The sequence below is a fragment of the Nannospalax galili genome, unplaced genomic scaffold (assembly GCF_000622305.1).
Source record: "Nannospalax galili isolate Female #2095 unplaced genomic scaffold, S.galili_v1.0 scaffold633, whole genome shotgun sequence".
Lineage (NCBI taxonomy): Eukaryota > Metazoa > Chordata > Mammalia > Rodentia > Spalacidae > Nannospalax > Nannospalax galili.
The window spans coordinates 5648507-5661034 of NW_008336075.1; the positions used below are offsets into that span (position 1 = coordinate 5648507).

At 40.3% G+C, this 12528-nt stretch overlaps 1 protein-coding gene across 1 annotated transcript in view; it reads left to right on the top strand.

Annotated features, from left to right (window-relative positions):
- Positions 1 to 12528, top strand: part of Clasp1 (cytoplasmic linker associated protein 1) — a 289328-nt gene that overhangs the window by 190002 nt on the left and 86798 nt on the right. The window contains exons 24-25 of the mRNA XM_029562400.1: positions 7745 to 7852; positions 12320 to 12382. Of these exons, the coding sequence (XP_029418260.1) occupies positions 7745 to 7852; positions 12320 to 12382 (171 nt within the window). The remainder of the gene's footprint in view (positions 1 to 7744; positions 7853 to 12319; positions 12383 to 12528) is intronic.

The following is a 12528-nucleotide window of genomic DNA, read 5'->3' on the forward strand; positions in this document are numbered from 1 at the left end:
GGCCGTAATCTTGATTATGATCTAATTGCTATGTCTAATATGAGAAACAGAGCTCTGCTCTTAAACTGAGGGTGTTACTTTAGCTGTGATAAAAAGGCAATTTGTTTTGTGCTTTATACAGATTGGGTTGAGATTTCAGAAGAACTAAAAATGTGTGGAACTTGTGGTTCAAATAATTGAATAGGATTATATCATATGTTTTACAGTCATTTTGCAAAGCACTAGAATTTGGAAAATGAGAGTTTCCATCCTTCGGTGGTGTTGTACACCTTGAGTCCCAGCAGAAACATTCAGTTCTATGAGTTCAAGGCCAGCCTGGTCTACATAATGAGTTCCAGGCCAGCCAGGAGTACACAGTGAGACCCTGTCTCCAAAAAAGTTTCTGTCCCAATTAGAAGCAAAGTCACTCTTCATTTTTCTATTACTGATTCATACTAAATAGCCATTAACATATATTAATTTTTCAAAAATATATTTTGGGTCTTTTTTGTTTTTATTTTGATCTCTGACCTAATTTATGAAACTTGCAGTCAAAGAATATGTATAGATAGTTTTGATAATATTTTGTTGAAAATGAAAGCTACAGACTGATGAAAATTAATATATAATATTTATTTTAATGTTGTAATTAGTTTCTTTGTAATACTATATACTCATACAGAGTATTCTCCATATCTTGAAGACCATCTGTTAAAATTCAACTCATATAGTCCCGTTTTAATATAAAAGTTAGAAGCCTTTCTGATAAAATACAAAAAATTAATACTAATGTATATACTTTTATTACATCTTTATCTACTTCCTAAAATAAGAATCTTACTATAAAATTAGAGTATTGTATTCTTAGCCCTTCTTGTTGACTTATCTTTCATATTGATTCATCTTAACATTTTTTTACTTGAATGTTTACTGTGTGCTGGGCCCTTTTTTAGACCCGAGAACTAAAAGATAAATGAAATAGATTTAGCTTTTCACTTCTGAGGACTTGTAATCCATTTGCAAGAGGTAGAAATGTAAAACTGTATGGCATACACTGTGATGGGGGCTCTAGGACCGTCAAAAGGAAGGGTCTTTATCCCTTGTCCATTTCCTGCTAAGAGAAGTGTCCCAGGTTCTGCCTCAAAGTACCTGGAAAAGATGCTCTGGGGGGCTTGCAAGACAACTCAGTGATTAAGAGTACTGGCTGCTTTTGCAGAGGACCCTGCTTCAGTTTCTAGCACCCACGTGGTAGCTAACTCCAGTTCCAGGGAACCTGACACCCTCTTCTGACCTCCTCAAACACTGCATAATGTGGGTGCCCTTACATACAGGTAGGCAATGCACTCATACACACAAAATAAAATATTTTTTTTAAAAAGATGCTCTAGGGGCTGGAGAGATGGCTCAGCGGTTAAGAACACTGGTTGTTCTTGCAGAAGACCCAGGTTTGAATCCCAGCACCCACATGGCAGCTAACAACTGTCCGAAACTCCAGTTCCAGGGGATCCGACAGCCTCTTCTGTCCTGTGCAGGCATTGCACGACACGGGTGCACTTACCTACATGCAGGCAATATACTCATACACATAAAATAAAAATAATAAATTTAAAAAATAAAGATGCTCTAGCTGGGCATGGTGGTGCGTGCCTTTAATCCCAGCACTCAGGAGGCAGAAGCAGGTGGATCTGTGTGAGTTCAAGGCCAACCTGGTCTACATAGTATGTTCCAGGCCAGCTAGGGCTACAGGGAGACCATGTCTCAAAAAGATGCTCTAGGAGAGAGAGAAACAAACCCACTAGTAATTCATAGCACTACAGTGACGGTGGGGCAGAGGTCAAGGGCAGCAAGACTGGCAGGGCTCAGCCACGGTAGATGCTTAGGAATGGATATGTGGTTTGAACTTGTGTTTCCAAGCTGGAATATCTGAACTTCTCATCTGATGCTGCAACATACTTGTGTTTGATTTTTGTTTGGAATACATTTACTTTAAATCTAGGTATGTGACTTCAGCTGTCTGTTTCCATTGTTAATTTCTGGTTTATGTGAGATACATGTTTACAATCCATGCTAGTATTATACTCTTTAAATGTCCTTTTTGTTTAGAAATTTCTTTTTAGTATTTAGTAAAGATCCACTTGTTTGAGTCACTTTTCTTGTTGCCATGCCAATCTACCCAGCCAAGTTAATTTAGGAGAGGAAAAGTTTATTTTGCTCACAGTTCTAGAGTACATTCCATCATGGCAGGGAAGTCATGGAAGCAGGAGCTCAAGGCAGCTGCTCACATTGAATCTACAGTCAGGAAACAGAGAGATGCATCTGTTGCTCAGCTCATTTTCTTCCTTTTATTCATTCCTGGACCCATCCTGTGGTATGATATCACCCATAGTCAGGGTGGGTCTTCCTAACTCAGTTAACTCAATCTAGAAACTTTCTTACAGACTTCCTCAGAGGCTTGTCTCCTAGGTGAGTCTATCCAGTTGACAACCACTGCACCACACTTTACCTTCTTGAAATTAGTGATCTAATTTTAGTGATCTAATATAACTTTCAGACATGCTATTCCATGATCTTTACTTGGGTGTCCCTACTGTATGTAGTTGAAATGATAGCCTCTTTTTTTTTTTTTTTTTTTTTTTTTTTTTCTTTTTGAGACAGAGTCTCCCTGTAGCCCCAGCTGGCCTGGAACTCACTATGTAGACCAGGCTGGCCTTGAACTCACAGAGATCCACCTGCCTCTGCCTCCCCAGTGCTGGGACTAAAGGCATGCGCCACCACCCCAAGTGAAAAGGTAATTTTTTAAAAAGAGTATTATTTTTATTTTATGAGTGTATTGCCTGCATGTATATAAGTGCACCCATGTCATGCAATGCCTGAGGAAGTCAGAAGAGGGCATCAGATCCCTTGGAACTGGAGTTATGGACAATTGTTAGCTGCCATGCGGGTGTTGGGAATTGAACCCAGTCCTCTGCAAGAGCATTCAGTACTCTTAACCACTGAGCCACCTCTCCAACCCCAAGGTAGCATTTTTTTAAGCTATGAAAAACTGTGTCATAAAACCATCAGTAAAGGAGTTTGTTCCCTTCCAAAGACCTCTTATTTAAAGTATTATTTTGAAGAATGCTATTTCCTTGATGCTCATGAAGGAAATGATTAGTGTGTGAAGTTTTAAGATCATATGTAAAGTTCTGTTGAAGGCGTTTTATTTAAATTTCTGTACATTGTGAGAATACATACATATAAAGAAATATATCTGAACAAAATTTACCTTTCTACTTATCCCTCTGCTACCTGTGGGGACTCTTTTTTTTTATAAGGTCGGAGGTGTTTAGCATTCTTCAGTAATAGAATATTGTTTACTGAGATCATTGAGTATATACTAGATACATATGTCTATACGTAATCATTTGGTTTATCGTATAGCAGTTTTAAATACAAATATTCTAAGGGGGGGGGCAACATATTTTAAGAATGTTTCTTATAGTTCCCAAACCAATTAATTCCACAGTTTTAGTGACAGCTAAACCAGGCTTAGAATTTACAATGAAACCCAATTCTAGTGGGTAAAGGTGCTAGCTGCACAGGCCTGGCAAGGACTCAAGTTCTGTCCTTAGAACCCATATAAGCCAGGTGTGATGGCATGCATCTGTAATCCCAGCACTCCTGCAGCGAGATGGGAGGCAGACATAGGTGAATCACCCAGAAGCTCACAGGCCAGCTAGCCTGGAATACAGAGCTCAGGGATTGAAACAAGGGAGACCCTCCCTCAGCAAGGTAGAAGGTGAGGAATAACTCTTGAAAGTTGTCATCGGACTGCCACATGCTGTGGCACACATGGGCCTTCCACCACATACACAATTGAAAGAAAGAAAACCAATTCTGGTGATGATCTGCAAATTATTCCCTTTTTGTTTGAAATATATTTAACTGAACTTCTGTTTTTTTGTTTGTTATAAAAATGATGCCAAGACTCTTATTTGACATTTAAGGGTTTTTTGTTTGTTTTATTTGTTGTTGTTTTTAAGATAGGGTCTCACCCTGTAGCCCTGGCAGGCCTGGAACTCATTGTGTAGCTCAGGATGGTCTAGCTGTGATACCAGTTCTTTTACCTTAGCTTCCTAGGTGCTGGAATTACAGGCACAATCCGTCACATCCAGCTGCCACTGCATGTAATCTTACTGGATAATTAAGAAGCAAAGTCCATGAGCTAACTCTCCTTCCATCCCTCTCTCCCTCCCTCCTTTCCTTCCTTCCTCCTTCCCCCCCTCTCCCCTCCCTCCCTCCTTCCCTCCCTTCCTTCTTCCCTTCCAACCCCCCGTTCCTATTAAATAAAATTCCAATCCCATTGGCCAGCAGCATCTTTAGTGATTGTATTTTAGCAGTTTATCTTTGGTTCCCTTCTACTACCTGTCTATTGAAAAGGTTAGAAAAACCGTTTACTGTTTTTACAATTTACATTATACATTTTAAATGTCTTAAGACTTTCTGTTTTAAAAATATTTTGGGAACATTGAAATTAAATAATTCCACTGTAAAACTAGATTACTGGGACTTGAAAATGTCTAAAGAGGCATTTCATGCCTTTAGCTTCCAGTAGTTTCCATTAATCCTTGTATGCTCTTTGCTATGAGTTCTGATTGTATCCTTCCATAAAAGGCAAAATTAGGGCTGGGCAAATGGCTCAGGTTAAGAACACTTTCTGCTCTTCCAGAGGATCCAGTTCGGTTTCCAACAGCAGATAGCTCACAACTGCTTGTCGTTCCAACTCAAGGAATCCTTTTGACACCCTCTTCTAGCCTGCAAGGGCCCTCACACTCAAGCCACATACACCCACGCGGACATACACACATGCACATACACAAATAAGAATAAAAAAAATTTTAAAGGCAAAAGTAAGGAATATCCTTATACATTGTGGTATAGGATAGAATCTATCAAAAAATGCAAAGGAGACAAGTAGTTTTTTTTTGAAACCTAACAGCATTTTGCATAGGCACAAGAGTCAAGAGCTTCCTAGAAGCACTGCTTGTTGAAAGGTCAACTAATTTCCTTGTCTGTTCCTCTTGCACCTTCTCCATGCCGTAATTTCACTCAGGATGTTTGGTTTGAGCATTTAAGACAAGCTGATCTTATATATAGATAACTATAGATATATAGATATATACACATGGGTCTGGATCACTTAATTTGTAAAAATAGTTTTCTATGCTTATTTTAAATCTTCTCAGAACTAGTATTGTAAGTAGGTGTTTTTCCTCTTAGGATTTAAATTATCTAACATTTGAACTATTGATATTATCACAAAATGTACTTTAATACAATTTAGGGCAACTATGGAAGATTTTGCCAATATAGTAGGTAGAATTATTTTTCTATATGCTACTACTAGCTACATCATAAAAGAGCCAGTCAGCACTGATGGACAGATGAATCTCTGATGAAACAGCTGGAGGATAAACTTTGTTAGGAAGTATTGTCTTCTATTTTTTTCCTGTTGTTATACCATATATATGAACTTAAGGAAGGGAGTGGAACCTGGATCCAAGTTTAGGTATAATCAACTGAGCATGTACTTATATGGAAAGCTGTCAGGACTTTTTTTTTTTTTTTTTTTTTTTTTTTTAAAAAAAAAAAAAAGTAGAAAAAAAAATCATTATTTTCATGTATGCTGTTTGGTGAGCAATTCCGAAGTGCTTTTGTGGATGCCTCAGCCCCCAGTATGCATCTTGTTTAAATGTTGGATGTTTTTTCATTCCTTATTTTACTTTCGGGAGGCTGGGATACAGGGAGGCTAAGGAGCTGAGCCAGCTGGAACTGCACAGGCCACTTCTTGGCTCAGATGTACATTGATCTCTAAGGATGAGCATCCCTGCTTTGTACATTCTAGGAAACGTCTAAGTCCGGGTTGGTATACACTCTCCAGCTTTCTTTAAGGATTCACTGTGGTACCTGTTGCTGTTTCCCTTATTATAGGAGCTCTTTAGAATGTTACCAAGAATTGTTGATTAAATAGTCACTAAGAGGGCTGGAGAAATGGCTCAGTGATTAAAAGGACTAACTGTTCTTGCAGAATACCCAGGTCTGGATCCCAGTACCCACATGACAGCTAACAACTGTCTGTTAACTCCAGTTCCAAGGGGTCTGATGCCCTCTTATGACCTCTGTGGGTATTGTACAGCATGGGTGCACTTACATACATGCTGCATAACACTCACACACATAAAATAAAATAATAATCACTAAGACATTGAGCGAAAAACTCAGGGTTTCCATGTCACCTTGGCAAAATTTAGGAACATTGAGAATTTCTAGGGAGGGCTTTTGGGGTGGATCATTCAGATTTTATTCCAACCTCACCTTTGCCCTTGAGAGTACTAAGCACTCAAACATCACTTAACAAGCTCTCAGGGTCTAGTTCCACCCAAGTTCTCAGAATTTAGTTCCACCCAAGCTCTCAGGGGCTGGTCCCATCCAAGCCCTGAGGGTCTCTGGTCCCACCAGAGCTCTGAGATCCTGGTTCCACCCAAGCTCTTAGGAACTAGTTCCACCTACCTCTCAGAGTTGAGTTCCACCCTAGCACAGAGCGGCTGAGCAAACTCTAAGCTCAAATTTGCTTCATTTTTCACTTACGTATTCTTTGTTGGGAAACTTTATGATTCTGCTTAGTGAGATGTTCTTGTTGTAGTTTACTAAGCAATAAATCTTTGCTCTGAAATAATAGATCACTGTAATATAGAAAATAAGCTTGTTTTTAGATCATACAATTAAGATTATTAGTTTCCCAAGTCTCTGACAGCCATCTCTCTCCAGTCTGGCAGTGCTAGACCTCTGAAGATGAGACAGCCCCACCCACTGTGCTGTTAGGCATTCCACTACTTCCATTCAGTAAGCAATATTGCTTTGGAGCATTTGCCAGTAATGTATTTCTATTTTTTCAAATTGAGAAGCAGAGGAATCCTGGTCTTTCTGAGCTTCGCAGCCAAATTGTTATTAGACTCTGTCTTACTATCTCACTGTCATATGAATAATAAAGTGTCAGAAGACAATTATAAAGTAATGAACTGGTCTCTGCCAATGAAGGGATCTTTTTGCCCAAATACTGAAATTGTCGGTTTACTTGTTATGTATAATTCTGCATGGATTCTCCTAAAAAAGGCAAGAATTCAGTGACTCCTTGTATCTGTTGGTTTGGATGATTGAATTTGTGTTTGTAAAACACTCATTTGACTCAGTGGGCAGGCTGTCTAGCTAGGCTAAGCTTTGGCACCTCTGTAGAGCAGACTACACTAGGAAAAGTGAGCCCTCTTCTTTTTGATAGGGAAGTTTGTGGACCTTGGAGATCAGAGCCTTTATTCTGATGGTCCATCTAGACTAAATTGTCTTTTTAGGAACCAGTTGCATATGAATACAGCTGTGGTCTCCTGCATTCTTGTCAAGAAGTTTGCTAAAGCTTTGGATCTTATATTTTGATGCCAATTTGTCCTTTGGAAAGATTTCATTTCTCACATTTAAGTGTAATTTCACCTCAGTGCTTCAGTCTGCAGCCTTCTGAGGCATAGAGCATAATCAGGTTTACTCAGATCAACTCCTGTTGGTAGAGCTGACTTGTCAATGAGACCTCAGCTCAGACAGGTGGCCCCGTCATCAGGACTCTGCAGCAGGAACAATGTCATAATTACCTTTAACCGAATGTGACTGACATTTGTGAGTTTTTCTGTCTCCATTAAACTTGTTCACCTTCTCTGAAACCCCTCATGCTGCATACTAGCACGGAGCAGCCGTATCCCTCGACCCAGCATGAGTCAGGGGTGCAGCCGCGATACCAGCCGTGAGAGCAGCCGCGATACCAGCCCTGCTCGGGGCTTCACTCCACTCGGTGAGTACCCGTAGGCGCTGGCCAGGAGCTCCCGGTGCTTGTCCCAGACACTGCTGGGTGGAATGACTGCTTCCCTCCTCTGCTGTCTTGTGCTCCTCTTCTCTCCTCTTCCTCAGCCACCCTTCATTGTCCCCCTCTGCATGCTTGAACTTCGGCAACTCCCAGTTTTCAAACATTAGAGGAAAAAAACACCATTTCACTCTGCCATTGTCTGTTGTGGCCACTTGTCACAGGGCAAGACTGTCCATGTGACACTTCTAGCTAGCATAAGCTAAATAGCAAAAGAGAATGGCTGTTTGCACATGAAGTGAATTCTCAAGTTATGTCTAATCAGTAAAGTTCTAGCTATCTTTGATTTTACTAGAGATCAATTTAAACGTGTGAGGGGTTTTTGTTTTTTTGTGTGCAAAGGGTAGAACCCAGGTCCTCAAGCACTCTACCATTGAGCCATATCCCCCTAAGCCCAGTATGTGATTTAATTCAGAGAGAACAGAAAGTATAACTATGCTAACATTTAGGAGGGTGAATGCATTTTCTTCTTAGCTTTCATAGCCCTCCCTTTTTCTAAAATGGACATAGCACATCTTTTTATCTAGTGCAGATTATGAATTCCAAAGCCATCCATCAAGACACTGTCATGAAATAAAACATTATGAATTCTTCGACAATTATTTTTTAGATGTTCAGTCTATGTAGTGTCATCTAGCTGTCTGTGTTTTTTGATAAACATGAAGGACAGAAGTTCATTTCAGAATAATTAGACCTAGATCTGAACTGATCGATGAAGCAGGGGCTGCAGCAGTCTGATTTTTTTTTTTTTAAATTTTTGACTCTATGACTATGCAACGATCTTTTAACTCTGTCGTTACCAGAGCGAGATGTCAGATCAAAGCGTGAGCACTTTCTGTTTCTCTATCTGTCTCCTGCTGGTACCATATACCTCTTCTGATAGCTTTTCCCCGAGTCACTGTCCGTGATCAAAGTTGAGATACAGGTTCTGAGAACAGATGCCAGAGCCCAGCCAGACATCCCCATGCCTTGGTGGTTCCTTCCCTTGCTTTGTCAGCTGTTCTCCTGGGCCTGAGCAGGCAGCTTCCCCAGCGCATGTTAGCTATGCCACAGCACCCTGAAGCTTTAGAGCTGAATTCCCACGATAGCAACGGTGGCAATAATTTTTCCCGAATGAACTGGTGATTTTTCCTTTCAAATTCAGGCTGTTTATCCATGCATCTTTCCTCACAGTTTGACCTTCCACACAACTTGTTCCATGAGTAAGCAATTCAGTCTGCTTATGGATTATGTTGTCTGTTAGGAACAGGTCAGCAATTTTATTTTCTCTTTGTGACTGACATTTTATACTGTCCGTGGAGGCAGCCTTGAAATATGGCGTGCAGTCTGTAGACCAGGAGTGCTGAATGCTGGGCATCTGAATTGAACCCTGAATAATTGACTCATCACATCTGACTTTTACTTCTTGGGTAAACAGGTCTGCTTAACTGTCTTGATGACAACCCAAAATATTGAAATGTATAATTGTTGTTACCAAGGTGGAAGGCATGGATCCTAATGACCTATCTTCATCAACTTGTGTTCTTTGTTGTGGCCAGGGCAATAGTAAATGTCTTTTGAGCTGAAGTGTTAGACCGTGCCTTTTCCCTCCTTGGGTTAAACCTGTCCCCCGAACTTGTGTCCAGAGGAATAACAATGGGGCACCATTCAAAGCATCATGAAGCACATTGCCTTTAGTTCCTGCTTACCATGAGACAAGCATCCTTATCATTACGCTCTTAGACAGAACCTGTTCTTACAGTACCCAAGTCAAGCAGTGGCGCCAAGCTTGGAGTCAGGTCTGACTTTAAGCCTACCTCATTCTAAAGTAGTTGTAATGAGTATCTTTCATCTCCTCAGTGTGTTAAATGCATTTTAGGGAGACCTCTACAGGCTTAGCAAGCACTTAAGAGATATTACCAAGGTATTTGTTTCCAGGGTTGGGGTTAGGACTGGGGGATTCTGAGAGACCTCCTAGAAAGTGGTTGTCCTCAAGGGAGTTTGCTACATACTCCTGAAAGCTTGTTTTTTATTTTTTTTCCTACTCATTTCAATAATCACTTCCCATCCTTTTTGGAAATTAGTGTGTCAATGACCCTTTGGGTAGACTTATACAGCTAGTCTTCACTGGGGAAAAAAAAAAAAAAAAAGCTAATGACAGTAATTGTGCTTTAATGAATATGTCTACCTTCTGTATCCATGGAGGATTGGTTCCAAGACTACAGATGCCAAAATCTGCAGATACTCAAGTTCCTTTTATAAAATGTTATGCGTACAAACTGTGCACATCCTCCCATCCATTTAAATCATCACTGGATTGTTTATAATGTGCAATAAACTATAAATACTATGAAAATAATTGTAATGTATTGTTTAGAGATTAATGGCAGAAAAGGTCTACAAATTTGGTAGAGATACTGTAGGTGGTTGAATCTACAGATATGGAACCTGTGGATAGATTGCCAACTGGTCTGTCATTTTTTAAGTTTGTAAGAACATTTGAAACATCTCAATAGTATGATGACAGACTCTAGAATCTTTCTGCCATCAGGCTTTGTCATAAGTGCGTCCCCCTTGGATCCATTGCTGGGCGTTCACTTGTGAATGCAGCAGAGATCTTGTTACACAACAGATACACTGTAGAGTATTGTATTCAAACAACCAAAGAAACACCTTTTTAGGAACCTACAGACAGAAATCAGGTATTGCTTAAAAACCATTGTTGCCAGGCGTGGTGGTGCACACCTTTAATCCCAGCACTAGGGAGGCAGAGGCAGGCAGATCTTTGTGAGTTCAAGGCCAGCCTGGTCTACATAGTGAATTCCAAGCCAGGAGGGGCTTCAGGGAGACCCTGTCTCAAAAAGACAGAAAAAAAAAGTTGTCAATTTTAAACTGTCAGGAGACAGTACTGATGTGCTAGTGCAATAACTACACAGCTCCTTGTAGTCTTAACAGTTAACCAACTTTCTTGATTAAGAAAACATTAAGTCTTGTTTTAGACATTTGTTAGTTTAGGTTTTGTATGTGAATCTTCTGAAAAGAGGATCTTTCTCCCTTTCTCTAAGTTGCTAAAATTTGTATTTATTGAACAGGTAACTTTTGTTTTTTAATATCACAGAATATATATTTTATAGAATGATAGGAACTTAGAAATAAAATTATTATGTTGGAGATTAGAGGCTTTGATGGCTTATGACAAAATGTGTGAGACCGTTCATATGTGCAGAATAATGAAGTGGGTAAAAGGTGGCACTTCCAGGGGGATTTTGTTAAACCCATTAATGTTCTGTGATGTAACACCATGCTTTTTCCAGAGTAATGACCAGAAGCAGGAATCATCTATTGTTTTTCCAAGATAATGAAATGCTGAATATTGTGTGGACCTGTGTACATTGATGTTTCAAATCAATTCCTTATTTCATAATTATTTCTGAAAATTATCCTCTTTCCTCAAATGGACAGAATTTAACATTTATTTCTCCAGGTTGATGAATATACATATTACAAATATTAGCTTGTAAAATGATATCCTAAATGTAAGTTGGACTTTGCTCTTGAACTTCCCTGCCTCCACTAATACTGTCCCCAGCACTGCTGACTGTGCCTGGTAGGGTGTAAGTACTTAATGTGCATTCTCTTTTAATCTTCTCCATAAGAACCAAGAGGTAGGTACTATTACCAGCACCATTTTAGAGATGAAGAAACTGAGACTGAGAGAGGTTGAGTACATTACCCAGGATCCTACAGCTAGCTGTGGGTACACCAGACCTTAAATTTTGTTTCCAAAATGGTGCTCAGAAACAGAGTCCTGCAGCTGCTTCTCCAAGGAAGGCCACTACACTCACTACCACTGAGCTTCAGCAGTTAAACAAGTACATTAATGAGTAGGCTATTTGTACAACAGGACACAACATTTTGACTGGGGAAAATGGAACTGCAGTTGTTAAGCCCCCTTCCTGTAAGCCCATTGAATTTCTGTTGAGATAACATTATGAATCTGCTTTTGTTTTTGGTGCATGGTGGCATATGCATCACATACCAATGACCCATCTCGTGAGCTGAATTAAGAATCCATCCTCCCACTGTCCCCTCTGGGTACAGATGGTGCTCTGACTCCTGACGTCCTTCATGTGGCTTATTTTCATAATGGCTGATAGAGGCTTTGTGGTGTGAATCTAAACCTGGAGTCTGAGTCCGTCAATGCGTGTTTAGTATGAAGCACTGTAACAAGTGCCTCTCTCATGCCTGTGTGTGTAAGAACTGTGTGAGGCCAGCAGCCACCACGGAGTGTGGGGTCAGCCCTGCTGTCCATTCATATCCAGCACCATTTCTTCCATGAGAAACGCGGCCTTGGTGGTAGCAGCCCCTGCATTTCTTGTGTGTTAACCCTGTGGGTGTTGCCGTTCCTTTTACCTGCAGCCTCTCGACGTCATTCCAGGTCCACTAGTGCTCTCTCCACTGCTGAATCTGTTGGGCAGTCAGGTGAACAAGTGCTAACTGCATGACTCGCTTCTCCATCTGTTCTCCTCCCACCCCCACGTCAGCCTTTGTTGTCATCGTGTCAGCTAGCGCTTGGCATGTGTGCTCCTCATGTTTGTCGTCCTCCCTGTGCTTTTTTTTTTTTTTTT